The sequence below is a fragment of the Oncorhynchus clarkii genome, chromosome 13 (assembly GCF_045791955.1).
Source record: "Oncorhynchus clarkii lewisi isolate Uvic-CL-2024 chromosome 13, UVic_Ocla_1.0, whole genome shotgun sequence".
NCBI classification, from domain to species: Eukaryota; Metazoa; Chordata; class Actinopteri; order Salmoniformes; family Salmonidae; genus Oncorhynchus; species Oncorhynchus clarkii.
Window position 1 is genome coordinate 42,495,459 of NC_092159.1, and position 15,331 is coordinate 42,510,789.

At 37.7% G+C, this 15,331-nt stretch overlaps 3 protein-coding genes and 1 pseudogene across 3 annotated transcripts; 3 read left to right on the plus strand and 1 right to left on the minus strand.

Moving 5' to 3' along the window:
- Positions 1–1,567: 1,567 nt before the first annotated feature.
- Positions 1,568–2,087, plus strand: LOC139423560 (hemoglobin subunit beta-like). Its single transcript, XM_071175151.1, has 2 exons — positions 1,568–1,659; positions 1,856–2,087. The coding sequence occupies exons 1-2, from the start codon at positions 1,568–1,570 to the stop codon at positions 2,085–2,087; spliced, it is 324 nt and encodes a 107-aa protein (XP_071031252.1).
- Positions 2,088–3,301: 1,214 nt separating this feature from the next.
- Positions 3,302–4,297, minus strand: LOC139364760 (hemoglobin embryonic subunit alpha-like). Its single transcript, XM_071101794.1, has 3 exons — positions 4,183–4,297; positions 3,865–4,072; positions 3,302–3,678 (listed from the first exon to the last, which is right to left on the minus strand). The coding sequence occupies exons 1-3, from the start codon at positions 4,275–4,277 to the stop codon at positions 3,550–3,552; spliced, it is 432 nt and encodes a 143-aa protein (XP_070957895.1). The 5' UTR covers positions 4,278–4,297; the 3' UTR covers positions 3,302–3,549.
- A 1,235-nt stretch (positions 4,298–5,532) lies between these two features.
- Positions 5,533–6,414, plus strand: LOC139364759 (hemoglobin subunit beta-like). The gene is made up of 3 exons (XM_071101793.1): positions 5,533–5,653; positions 5,874–6,096; positions 6,200–6,414. Exons 1-3 carry the CDS (start codon positions 5,562–5,564, stop codon positions 6,326–6,328), a joined length of 444 nt encoding a protein of 147 aa, XP_070957894.1. The 5' UTR covers positions 5,533–5,561; the 3' UTR covers positions 6,329–6,414.
- Positions 6,415–11,003: 4,589 nt separating this feature from the next.
- Positions 11,004–11,748, plus strand: LOC139364761 (hemoglobin subunit beta-1-like; annotated as a pseudogene).
- The last annotated feature ends 3,583 nt before the right edge of the window (positions 11,749–15,331 follow it).

Below are 15,331 nucleotides of genomic sequence, written 5' to 3' on the forward strand. Positions count from 1 at the left end.
ATGCTTAGGTATCTTTTATATGAAAGTGTGAGAGTGCCCTCTGCTGGAGATTTGATTGAGGGGGGAAATTATCCAAGAACTGCTTCCAATAAAAAGAAAGCGCCACAAAGTTCCAGATAGTAACAGCAGAGGGCGCTATTAGATTTGTAATAGGAAGACCTCATTTCTCCTTGATGCGTGGCTGTATTGTACACATTTCTGACCATATTACAACTCTACTAATATAGAACTTATTGGGCCTATGAGAAACATGAAACGTATCGTATTGGCTATTGAGGATCATTATTGTCAGTTTGCACTTGCCCACGAACTTACTTTAGTAGCCTGTAATCGTCCTTTATTGAAATTAGAGTGTTCTTAAATATCCATAGGCCTACACCCTACAGGCCCAATAGGCACAATCAATAAAGGAAGAGAATATGCCTAACTCCAAATCCTCCTTGCCAGTTTGAGGTCTATAACGATATCTTGCTATGAGTTAAATCGTATTCAAGTGAGTGTTGTACTTGGGTCCCTTGTTAAAGTCATCGGCACAATGAACTTTACCAAGTACTAAGACATTTTAGCCAAAAACCTGGTTGCCTCTGCCAAGAGGTTGACATTTGGCCACAAGTGGATCTTAAAGCAAGACAATAACCCCAAGCACACATCAAAATCCACAAAGAAATGGTAAATTGGCCCAAAAACAAAACAAATCAATATCAGTCTCGGGACTTGAACCCCATTGAAAACATCTGGTTTGAATTAAAGAGGGCAGTCCAGTCCATAAGAGCAGATGAAGGATATCAAATGATCTGGAAATATTCTATATGGAGGAATGGTCTAAGATCCATCCCAATGTGTTTTCCAATCTCATTAAACATTTGAGAAAAAGGCTAATTGTCGCTATCCTCGGATGGGGAGGGTGCTGGGGTACTGAAAACAGGGATGCCAATCATTTTGAGCCCTAGATTTGTATATGTTTTATTACTTGTGTACTCTTTCTCTGAGCAATTATATTAGTAGGCCTATAAGATGAGGAAAAAAAATAAGAAACCTCTATACTGCTCTACTATCACTGCTCTGTATTAAGCTTTACGTCTCGGCCTCAAGGCCTTCGTGAACTAGAGATAGCTCAGATGTGCGAGTGCCTGATGAATTTTGAATGTTAGTAGGCCTTTAAAATAGTATAATTGTCCCATTTTTCTTTAGCATACAATGTCACTCAGTATTTTTTATTATTTATTTTATACAGTATTTTGTGCAAATTGTATTTGTCACATGCGCAGACTATAACAAGTCTTAACTTTACCGAGAAATGCTTACTTACGAGCCCTTTCCCAACAATGCAGAGTAAGTAAGAAAAATGGGTGCCAATCATTTGGTCAAATGTAAACCTTTCCATTCACATTATATTATCTCAGTAAAATCTGTGACGCTTGGCTTTACAGCCTACTAACATGACCCAACTCGTCGCTGTCTTTAGGGAGGAGTGTACTTTAAAAACGCTGCTCAAACAAAGTCTAAGTGCACAGGATTCCTTAACCTCAATTAAGAACACTGTCAAAGCAACCTCATAGCCAGCAACATGGTTGGGTGGACAGACTTTGAGCGCGCCACAATCCAAAGCATCTTCTCAAAGATGAACTACGATGATGTAGGCCCCGCGGCTCTTTCCAGGTAGGCTATGGTGTCTTAAACACGGTTGCCTACAAATTTTGTTAACGGTTTTCAAGACGGGTTATTATTTGACATATGCGCGTAATTTACGCGTAATGGACATCTCCAAACGACAAAATAATGTGTTTCTGTACGTTGAGTGTATATCACATATATATATCAGTGTATGCATATATCACGTTTATGATTTCTACAGATGTCTGGTCGTGTACCCCTGGACCCAGAGGTATTTTGGTAACTTCGGAAACCTGTACAACGCCGCTGCCATCCAGGGAAACCCAATGGTCGCCGCTCACGGAAAGACCGTCCTGCACGGACTGGACCGGGCTGTCAAGAACATGGATGACATCAAGGCCACCTACGCAGAGCTGAGCGTGCTGCACTCCGAGAAACTGCGCGTGGATCCCGACAACTTCCGGGTAAAGTGAAATGTTCTACTTCACACAGGGTACTTGCGTATCTATTAAAATAGTGTGGTAGAATGCGTTTTCTTACATTTCCATTTGCTCCTTTCATTTTTTATCTGTGCTTTATTTTTCTTGCATGAACATCAATATGGTGGCACATATGGTAGACTAATGCATTATGAACTAAGTGTGACTATTGCCACCTTGATAATCAGACATTTATCATGTGCAATATATACAAATATTTAGCAAATAACTCAAATATTTTCCAATTAACTACACTGACATTTTACATTAGCTGTGCATAAACTAACCAATGCAACTAATAAATACAACCTAGGACTGCAATGATTAATCCCTGTTTAAACACACAATCATCTAATTCATAAACGTTCAAGATAACTTTTCATAACAGATCTGGTATTCAATGTCAGGTTCATGTATTAGTGTTGCAAGAAATTGTTGAGTGATCGAGAGTTTAAACCTAGACTCCCTAGTTGCTACATCGATTTTGGGAATTAATAATATATACCCATTGATTCTTAAAGAATTGAACTTGTAAATGCCTCATGAGCTCAGTTCAGCTGTCGTATCTCATCAGAACCCAACATATAGGCCTAAGTTTGTTTTACTCTTTTACTCTGTTTGCAAACAAATTAAATGTAAACAGACACTGTATAGACTCAAAACATGGTTAAAACTATAATTTTTGATATCATGGATAGTCAGTCCTTGCATCCATAGCTCTGTCTATGATTTTGAGAATGGTCACATCTTTTTACCAAAACAGACAATGACTGCTTTGTTATTGTTTCAAGGATTCTAACTTTAACCAGATCAACATGAGATACATTTTTTTTATTAATAACAATAAATTAGATTAGACAAAAGTACTCTATAAAATACAAAATACATTTATCAGAGGAAGCTCCTGTCCTTGCCAACTTTGAGTTTAGGAAATTGTATTAATAAATACTATCAATCCATTCATAATATATATATATATATATATATAGCCTAATTATGTAATATATATTATTTTGTTTGTATACAATGTTGTTTATGTGGTCCTATGTCAAATAGTTTGTTCAATCTTGTTAATCAGTAGCAAGTTCTAAGCGAGCCGTTTGATTGATCTATAGGCTACTATTTCAACTTTGTTCCCCTTCTCTGATTTAGTGTTTTCACTTTTTAAACTTTTACTGCTACGTTCTCTGAGGACCGCTTTTAGTGGAAATGTTTTGCATATCTTCTCCATTTTCATGAATACCTTTTTGCGTTCCGATGTCTTTCAGACTTGCAAAAAGCAACATATTTAATCATATCAGGTCATGTGCTCTACAACACAACTCATTAAAAACCAAAGTAAAGAACAAAAAACGTAATTTTGCACGTTTGAACATTTAATTATATTTTAGACAGAGCTGAGCACAATGCTGATCAATGCTGCAATCCGTCTGGTCTGATGCCTTCTGTCCACATTTTATCGGTACTTCTCAGACAGAGCCCGGCCCACCGCGGCCAGGAACTTGTCCATGGCCACATGAGCCTCGGGGTTGAAATCATTGGGGAACAAGACAGCCAGCACCACCAAGATGTTGTGGGACAGGATCTACAGGACGAAAGGAATGGAAATTATTACGCTACATGTTTTAACAGGCTATTTTATTTAATAATATATGTTGTCCATTTTACTGTAAAGAGTACCCGATATATTTTAAATGCATTTTAACAATATATTTTGATTTTGTGTCAACGGTATACAAATGATTATAAATAATGCTGTGACTGTCCTGACCTTGAAGTTGGCAGGATCGATGCGCAGCTGGAAGGCATGCAGCTCGCTGAGGGAGAGGAGACCTGCGCTGATGTCGTCGATGCTGGCCACGGCTAAACTGATGCCTCCCATGATGGTCCCACCGTGCTTCCTGACTGGGGCAGAGCCGGGGCTCAGGTCCTTCCAGTGGGAGAAGTAGGTCTTGGTCTGGGGGTACACAACCAGCATCCTGCACCGGAAGAAAAATACATGTCGAGAAAGATGGAAAGCTAACACCAAAAACAGTATACATTTTTACATCAAAAACAGATAAAAGATTAGCAGCACGACAGCCATTACCTAGACAGAGCATCACAGCCGATGTCCTCAGCCTTGCCGGACACCTTAGCCCAGAAGGCCTTGACCATTTTCTTGTCCTTAGCGGTGAGACTCATGGTTGTAGTTAAAGACGATGCTGGAGTAGAAGAGGTTCAGTGATGAGCTCTTACAAACGAAGGCTTTTTATATTAGCCACGAGCCCCACCCAATGCAGACCCACCTCCAAGATAAACAAGATACAACATGCCTTTTGTTAATGTTCAATAGGCACAATCCCTCACAGGTGATTTCATTTATTTGCTTATTTTACTGGACAAAAACACAAGTTGGTACAATCCTCCATACAAGACTTACAAAGACATTGTTAGCACCTTCTGAGCAGCACACAATATCAAACATAAAACACACAGGGTAGAGATGGATAAAAAACATGAAAGAATAAATGATTATCACAGTCATTGAAGTCTACGAAGTTATTTAGTATTAGAGATGTGTTGAGTTTTTGTTTAATGCTTCTAGTTTTCACAAGGGAGTCAGTCATTTCAATATTTTGTTTCAATACAAAATATTTCAATATTCGTTTATATATTTATTTCTCACTCTGGCTTTATGGTATTTACCAATTAAAGAGAAAAGTCTAGTTGTATTGTCAATAGCTAAATTGCCTGTATCATAAGTAAGAAATAGAAGCCTGTATTCAGAAATATGGAAAAGTTGACAGTAGAGGTGCATCACCCCAAAATAGATTGGAATAGTGCAATTATAAAATAAATATTAAATAGGTTCGACCTTACTAGCGCAGAATGAACATAGAGGTGAAATATCAATTCATTTGTTTAGAAATGTATTACAAGGATAAAAATGATGTAATATCTTAGTAGGCTATTTAATATATCTTAGTAATATATTAATATCGTAGTTATATCTTACTATTATCTGACTATAGACATACACAGAGAGAGTTGAAAAATGTTTCTCAGACAAAGTAATTAAATCCCCACCAAGTGTAATTAATGTGCAATAGGCATATTACACATGTATTTGCGTGTGTTGAGAATTGTATATTTCCCCACTATTTTGGGCTTATTTTTGTTAATATTTCTAATCATGTTAATGTAACAATTGTTATGTAACCTAATACTTAAATGAATGATTTCATAATGGATTTTAGGACAGTGTATTATTGTCAAATTGCTTTTAAACATATATGGCCAACAGTAAAACTTCACATTATTATCTCAGTAAAATGTTTCTTGGCTTATACAGCCCACTACCCTGACCCCACCCATAGCTGTACGTTAGGGAGGAGCGTCCCGATCCTTTTAAAAACGCTGCTCAAACTAAGACCAAGTGTATATGATTCGTTAGACTCTGTGAAAGAAACTTCAACAGCCAGCAACATGGTTCAGTGGACAGACTTTGAGCGCGCCACCATCCAGAGCGTCTTCGAGAAGATGGACTACGATGACGTAGGCCCCGCGGCTCTTTCCAGGTAGTGCGTTTAAAACTGTGGTCTACAAATGATTGGAAATAGTCATGTTATTATATTGTTATTGTATTAGTATGCGCTTGTTATTATGATTTTCAAGACGAAGACATGCGTGTAATTAACGCGTAATTGACCTCTCCAAATGACACATTGATTTCCATAAGATATGTGTGTATGCAGATATCACGTTTTTGCAATGCTTGACTGTTTATTATTTCTACAGGTGTCTGGTCGTGTACCCCTGGACCCAGAGGTATTTTGGTAACTTCGGAAACCTGTACAACGCCGCTGCTATCCAGGGAAACCCAATGGTCGCCGCTCACGGAAAGACAGTCCTGCACGGACTGGACCGGGCTGTCAAGAACATGGATGACATCAAGGCCACCTACGCAGAGCTGAGCGTGCTGCACTCCGAGAAACTGCGCGTGGATCCCGACAACTTCCGGGTAAAGTGAAATGTTCTACTTCACACAGGGTACTTGCCTATCTATTAAAATAGTGTGGTAGAATGCGTTTTCTTACATGTCCATTTGCTCCTTTCTTTTGCAGCTGCTGGCTGACTGCCTTACTATTGTCGTTGCTGCGAGAATGGGTGCTGCCTTCACCGCTGACGTCCAGGGTGCTTTCCAGAAGTTCCTGGCGGTCGTGGTGAGCTCCCTGGGCAAACAGTACCACTAGAGCAAACAGTACCACTAGAGCAAACAGTACCACTAGAACCCCTCCACTCAGAGACGGACGACCATCAGAGAACCAACAAGCGCTGATCATTTGTTTAGAGGCACATGTTGTTCCTTCTACTAAAGCAAATAAAATCAGCGAATTAATATTTTTATCTGCCTTTTTTTTCATGCCTGAACAGCCATATGGTGGCACATGTAGCAGATGAATAGGCCTAATATGGTAATATGATTGGCTGTGGGTGTGAATATCGCAAAAACCTTGTTAACCACATATGGATAATGTGCAATATATACAAATATTTAGCAAATAACAACAAACAATGTTTGGCAATTAATAAACTGACATGTTACATTACTGTGCATGAGCGAACCATATAATGAAGACATCCAGAGATGCAGCATTGATACATTGAGTCAAATAAGCGCAGAGCTGCAATGATAAATTCCTGTTTAATTACACACAATCGTCATTCATAAAGGTTCAACATAACTTTTCAGAACAGATCTGTTATTCAATGTTTGGTTGATGTCTTAGTGTGGCAAGGAATTGTTGAATGGTCGAGAGTTTAACCAGGTGAAAATGACATACATTTTCATGCATGAATAATAAAACATCAATTGGTCAATAGAACCCTATAAAATACAAATTACATTTATCAGAGGCACCTCCTGTCATGGCCAGCTGTGGGACCATCATAACCTTACAAAAACGTGTTCAGACAGGAATCTATTAAAGTTATTCATAAATTATGATTAAATCAATGAATTAATCAACCAATAATCTTAAGAAATTCAACAAGATATACTGTCTGTGTATTTCATTTTACATCATGTATAAATGCAACATGTAACTTTTCACATTTTATGAAAACTTAACCACATTTGTTTATAAAAATGCATTAACAATATGTTACAATTATAGCATGATCAGCAAAACCACTAGGTTATGTTTTACACGTTATATACGTTTTTATGTGTATAGGAAATGTTAAGTGTATAGGAAATGTAATTAAGAAATAATATAAATCCATTAATAATATATATATATATATATATATATATATATATATATATATATATATATATATATATATATATATATAGTCCTTAATTAGCCGAATTAACCTAATTATCTAATATATATTATTTTTGTATGTCAAATAGTTTTTGTTTATGTGGTCCTATGTCAAATAGTTTGTTCAATCTTGTTTATCAATAGCAAGTTCTACGCGAGCCGTTTGATTCATCTATAGGCTACTATTTAAACTTTGTTCCCCTTCTCGAATTTTTTCTTTTTACTTTTTAATCTTTTACTGCTAACTTCTCATTAATTATAGACCGACGAATCAATGAATTAATCAACCAATATTGCTAAGAAATTAAACAAGATATACTGTGTATTTCATTTTAAATAGTGTCAAATTTTTACTGTTGACATTTTATGGAAACTGAACCACATTGGTTAATAAAAAACTAAGTAATATTACGTTATAAATGTAGCATGATCAGCCAATCAAAATCATTAGGCTGTGTTTTACGTTTTAGTATTATAGATACTATCTGCTTATAATCTATTAATAATATTTACAAATAATATGTTGGCAGTCTATCAAATCCTTCTTCGATGTTGTTTACAAGCATTTCGCTACACCCGAAATAACATCTGCTAAACACGTGTCTGTGACAAATTAACATTTGACTGATTTATTTGTATGTCAAATTGTTTGTTCCATCTTGTTTTTCAATAGCAAGTTCGAAGAGGGCTATTTGATTATTCTATCGGCTACTGCCGGTATTTGTACGTTGAGTTCCTCGTTACCACTTTTATATTTTTAGACTACCTACGAAACCTTTACTGCAAACTTCTTAGAGGACTGCTCATATGGACATGCGGCAATGTTTTGCATTTTCTCCGTTTTCTTTATGAATACTTTTTAGCATTTCGTCAAGATTTTGAGAAATCGTTATTTCAGCCTTTAAAAAAGCGACGTATTTCATCATATCAAGTCCAGACGCTACAACACGACTAAAAAACAAAGTTTTTTTTTTGCCTGTTCAGGGGCAGAACGACAGATTTGTACCTTGTCAGCTCGGGGATTTGAACTTGCAACCTTTCGGTTACTAGTCCAACACTCTAACCACTAGGCTACCCTGCCGCCCCGTCTGGGGGTACACCACCAGAATTCTGCACGGGAGGAAAAATACGTGTCGAGATTTAAGGCTAGCTAATTCCATTACCTAGAAAGAGTATCACATCCGACGTCCTCGGCCTTGCCGGACACCTTGGCCCAGAAGCCCCGACCACTGCCTTGTCCTTAACGGTGAGACTCATTGTTGTCTTTAGAGAGGATGCTGAAGTAAAAGTTCAGCGATGAGCTGTTACAAACGAACGTTTTTATATTAAACAAGCCGCATGGCAGACCCCAGACCCACCTCCAAGATGCTTGCCAACTTGAACGTATTCCATTTTTTTGTTGAAATTGGAGTACTGCCAATTTTCATAGAAAATAATTTGAAACACAAATGACTCGTTTTTAAACGTAAGGTTTAACATGTTCAAGACACATACACATTGAGATGTAACTTTGTTGTTTCCCAAACAAGCACATGGAGAGAATGTTCGCTAAGGGAATTGATACTGATATATTCCAAAGAAAAACAGCGCTGCTCTTGGATCAGCTTTCTCCCACCTTATCATAAGAATGATTCCACAACAATACTGACGACGGATCAGCACCTAGAGAGAAATTGCCACCTATGGCTGCAAGTAGGCTATTGATGCGGTGTATTAGCCTATGCTTTCCCAATAACAATGCACTAAATGACATATTGCTCACATGTTGTCACACATCATGAAACACATTGAGACAAAAATGACCTAGTGGCAAAATATAACTCAATTGACTGAACATGACATTGATTTCAATATGATTTCAATAGCCTACATATCTTTCAATGCAGTCATCTCGGTTTTATCCTTGATATTTTTTGTCGACTTCCTTCTGCAGTTATCGGCAGTCACAGTCAGACAGATAGCCTAAACATATTGATTATATGTTTAGCGGAGATCGGGAAATAAACTGACCGGGAAGGACAAAAAAGCGTCTGGATCACTGGTGTAGATATGATGTTTTCAAGAGCCACGTTACTGACGAAGGCTCTGGGAAACACCTCGGCTATTAAATACACACGGTAAGAAGGTTCAAACGATTATCTTAACGCTAAGAAGGCTCTATAAAACAAGACCCTGCTTAGTCAAATATCTTATTAAGGTATTGGCAGATTGGGTGAAATAAAATAAAATTATATAATTTTACCCATTTACTTGGATAACATAATAGTTATCGAATATGAGTTCATCAGTTTTTGTTTGCTCAAAATTAGTAGCCTAAGTGAATCCAATATAAAAGGAAGTATCTAAAAACGATATCTGGAAATATACTGTACAGTATCCATTCATGTGTTTTCAAAATTATGAAAACTACTTTTCTGACCTCGTCGTTAGGTCGTAAATAAAGTAATACATAGGTTGTGGAGATGAGGATAGGAGGCTCATGACATTGCAGATCTTGAATGACTTACATCAAGATAACTCAATAAACGTATTTCTTTAGTTACTATCTATAGAATGGCTTTTGCGTAAAATTACATGAATGGAGAGAACCTAATTCAATTTAAAATATACTTTGTGACGTATTAAGTATAATTAGTCAAATAAATTATTTATTATTTTTTTGTCTTTTTTTGTTTTGTTTTTTACTGATGTTGCAGTTATTTATTTGGCCATATTGGGGGGACAAGCTTATGGGGCCAACGTATGACAGAGGTTTCGTTTGGTATATGTCTTATTTATTTGATGCGTAATTATCGTGAACACTGGGTTATAATTGGAATAATAATGTTGTATTATTTAATATGAGCGAGACTGATTTAGATTGACTAAAGTGAATAAATTGATTTATAATCCTGACCCCGCAATTAATTCATATCAAAAAAAGGATTTACTTATCAGTTAATACCATGTTGCCCAATACATTCAAGGTAAGTAGATGGTTGTTGCCAAGAAAAGGGTGTTTCTAATGGCTTATCAGAGCAAGGCAACCAATTGGAGCTTTTACGTAGAGGGTAGGGTGTAACTCATTCAGAACGGCAAGATAAAACGTGAGCCTATACTTCACTGATAAACAGCCCTTTAGCTCGGTCCCTTTCAAGACAGTCAACTTCTTTCTTTCTACCACATTCTTGTTGTCTACCACATTTAGCAGTGTCTGGTGGTAATTTCCAATCGTTGTTATAGTAATTCACGAAGCTAGCACTGAATAATATAAAACGACTGTTATCTACAGTTTACGTCATGATGGTGCTTTTATAAGGTACTAATAAAACAGCCACATATTGCCGGTGTGAAACTTTTCCATAAGTCGACCTCAGTTGCCGTTTGGAATGTCGGCAGAACTATGATTATATGGTGTTGGTCGATAAGACCAGCTGGCTGGCAAGGAATGATAGTTTACTATGAACGTTTTGCGGACCTTTGATGTCGTTTTTGGCACGAGTCCTCCAAGTTTGATTCGCTCACTGGGTCGGAGGGATTCAATATAAATGAAAAAGCCCCAGTGCCCGACACTGACGGATCTTCTCACAGATCAAAGGACACACACAACACCTTCAACATGGTTGACTGGACTGTTGAAGAGCGGAAGCTCATCATAGAGACCTGGGGCAAAATCAAGGTCAAAGTGTTCGGACCCCTTGCTTTGAGATGGTCGGCTTATAATATTGCAAGGAGAAAAAATATATTGATAATTTATCATTTTACCTTTCTAGTCTTGTCTTATATGTGTGCGCAATTCATTTAATTAAATTGATTAGTTTATATTATGTATGTTATAATGTAATTTGTATTTTCCATGTGTCTTATTGTATATCCATGGACTCAGAGGTACTTTGGAACCTTTGGAGACTTAAACAGCGCAGTGGCTATCATGGGCAATAAAAAAGTTGTCAACCATGGCATCACCGTGCAGAACGGCCTCGTGTGAGCTTTGCAGAATATGGATGACGTCAATAACACCTACGTCGAGCTGAGCGTTCTGCACTCTGAGAGACTTCATGTGGATCCCGACAACTTCAGGGTAAGATTTTGGAGTTGAAAAGACGTGTAAATATGAGTACCAATGGACGTGCCTAAAACAAATTAACAATACGTTTTTCTTCATTGATTTACATCCAAGAGAATACTGCTGTTGCAAATAAAGGACTAACGTTTCAATCGTTTCCTTTTCCCAACTGCTGGGCGACTGCCTCACCATTGTTTTGGCCTCCCAGATGGGGCGCGGCTTCACGCCGGACGTCCAAGCGGCCTGGCAGAAGTTCCTGACCGTGGTCGTCTCTGCGCTGGGCAGACAGTACTACTAAAGACATGTTCTATTATAGAAGACAGTTTGTATGAATAATACAATATATTGTTAAGCACACATCCATGCTCTTCACTTTATTATGTTTGATGGGCAGTAAAATAGGGGTTATTACAAAATGTAGCCAAGCCTAGTTTAACTCTAATGCCGTTGGCCTAAGTGTGAGAGAGAGAGAGTATATTTGGTAAAATATCACAAGCAGCAACGAGCTCTGATCAACGGAATAATCATTATATTCATCAGTATTATGTTATTATAGTAATTATATCAAAACAATCCTTGTTTTCTAACACACTAACGTCGGAAAAGTAAGGTAGTCTATCAGAAAATATGTTGCCCAGGTTAACTTTTTCTTGCCTCAGGTAGGCGGAATTTGCATATACAGTATCAGTCAAAAGTTTGGACACACCTACTCATTCAAGGGTTTTACTTTTTAAAAATTATTTTCTACATCAAAACTATGAATTAACACACATGGAATCATGTAGTAACAAAAAAGTGTTAAACAAATCAAAATATATTTGAGATTTGATATTATTCAAAGTGCCACTGTTTGCCTTGATGACAGGTTTCAACACTTGGCATTCTCTCAACCAGCTTCACCTGGAATGCTTTTCCAACAGTCTTGAAGGAGTTCCCACATTTGCTGAGCACTTGTTGGCTGCTTTTCCTTCACTCTGCGATCCAACTCATCCCAAACCATCTCAATTGGGTTGAGGTCGGGGGATTGTGGATGCCAAGTCATCTGATGCAGCACTCCATCACTCTCCTTCTTGGTCAAATAGCCCATACACCTCTCTTTGACGCTGGGGTCACGAGAGAGAGATTTGGAAAAATATCACATGCAGCAACAAATTCTGATCAACGGAATAATCAATATATTGATCAGTATTGTGTTATTATAGTAATTATATCAAAACAGTCCTTGTTTTCTAATACACTACCATAGGAAAATTAAGGTAGTCTATCATGTCGCCCAAGTTAACTGTTACCTGCCTCAGGTAGGTGCAATTTGCATATACAGTATCAGGCAAAAGTTTGGACACACCAACTCATTCAAGGGTTTTTCTATATTTTCACTATTTTCTATATTGTAGAATAATAGTGAAGACATCACAACTATGAAATAACACATATTGAATCATGTAGTAACCAAAAAAGTGTTAACTTTATACATTTGATATTTGGGATATTTGTTGAAAAACAAATGGTAGTCCCACTAAACGCAAAACAGATGGGATGGAGTATCGCTGCAGAATGTTGTAGTAGCCATGCTGGTTAGGCGTGCCTTGAATTCTAAATAAATCACTGACAGTGTCATCAGCCAAGCACCCCCACACCAACACACCTCCTCCTCCATGCTTCACGGTGGGAACCTACTCTGCGTCTCACAAAGACATGGCGGTTGGAACCAAAAATCTCACATTTTGACTCATCAGACCAAAGGACAGGTTTCCACAGTCTAATGTCTATTGCTCGTGTTTCTTGGCCCAATCATGTCTCTTCTTCCTATTGGTCTCCTTTAGTAGTGGTTTCTTTGCAGCAATTCAACCATGAAGCTCTGATTCACGCAATGTCTTCTGAAAAGTTGAGATGTCTGTTGATTTGTTTAACACTTTTTTGGTTACTACATGATTCCATTTGTTATTTCATAGTTTTGATGTCTTCACTATTATTCTACAACTGTCACGCCCTGATCTGTTCCACCTGTCATTGTTATTGTCTCCACCCCCTCCAGGTGTTGCTTATTTTCACCAGTGTATTATCCCTGTGTTTCCTGTCTCTCTGTGCCAGTTCATCTTGCATGTTTTCAAGCCAACCAGCGTGTTTTCCCCCCATGCTCCTGTTTTCTATTATCTTTTTCTACTCTTCCTGGTTTTAACCTTTGCCTCTTTTTTTCTGGACTCCGTACCCACCTGACCCTCTGCTTGCCCTGACATCGAGCCTGTCTGCAACTTTGTACCTCTTGGACTCAGAATCTGGTTTTGACATTTTGCCTGTCCACGACCATTCTCTTGCCTACTCCTTTTGGATATAAATAAACTACAAAGACTCTAACCATCTGCCTCCTGTGTCTGTATCTGGGTCTCGCCTTGTGCCCTTATAACAACGTAAAAAATAAAGAAAAACCCTGGAATGAGTTGGTGTGTCCAAACTTTTTACTGGTACTGTAGCTGAACGTTGGCATTCCAAATGGGTTTGAAGAGCAACGTGCTTAATGTTCGGAAAAGCACCTGAATTACGCAACGGCACTATTTAAACAAGACGACTCAAGAGGACTTCAACCTTATTATAACACATCGTTACAACACGTTAGGAAGTGTGTAGTTTAATCATTAGGCATGGTGCTGGATCCATGCGAACCCTGTAAGTAGGCGTATAATGTTTTCAATAAAAATTCAGATATAGGCTATTTTACTAGTTTTAATTGGTGACGAAATAGGCTAATCGCGTTATGCTATGGGATAGGAAATAAAAAGGGTACAAAAATAATGTGAACATTATAATCATTGGCTCACCTTTCCTCTTATCTCTCTGGTCGAGAGAAGTGGAGGTACCAAGGTTAGAGTAGCCTTCACAGTAGTTTCACCAGCGCCACTTTTTGAAAAGCAAGTGAGATATACTTCACTTATACATGTATCATGCAGGGTGTATTAGCTTACCCAAACAATCAATATTCTTCTTGACAAAACGTATTACTCCGATTTTATCCACGCACCTGACACACGGTGACATGCTCTCTATAAGCTGCTAGCTACTACGACATCAGGATAGATATTGGTGAACAAAGCCTATGCAGGATATACTCTCATGCAAAGGACACACATATGCATTTACCTATTTTTAGGGAAATCTGAGTGACATCGCACGACGTGGTAAGGATTATAGAGGTTCAGCAGCATGTGACTTGAACAATAGACCTGGCCTATCCATAACTATTGACCTACTGAGAAAACGTATATCAATCAACCTTCAACACACCTCACCGGAAGGCGTGCGGTGTCACTGTTGCAGAGATAAGACAGCAATCTTGGTACTCAACCGTTGCCAACGAGATGTCCCTCATCATTTGTTTGGTACCACCCTTGACAAAACAGGGTGAGATTAATGAGAAATACCGTCTATAATGACTTTGGTCATTGTAGAAGGCATATTTACTGAATTAATTAATTAATTATCCAATTAATTAATTAATTAATTATTACATCAACGAATTAATCAATGAATGAGTCAATAAAACAAATGAACGCCTAAATAGCCCAAAACATTTTTATCAGACAAATTCCAAAGACCATTCCATGTGCATAAAACGTCCAGCTGACCGTATTCATTATATTATAAGAAGTATAAAATACATTGTTGCATCATGCATAATGTAGCCTTTAGATTCATAACAATTTGAAGCATGATTCTTCCGTTTTTCAGCACTATCGTCATAACACTTACACATATTGTTGGTTATCAATATACTAATGGTTATCACCAAACTCTACATTGTGTACATCCAATGACTTCCAGTTGAAGGTGGAGCTAAGCCAAAGAGATCTTTACAGACCATATAAATACTCCCAGTGTCCACTCTT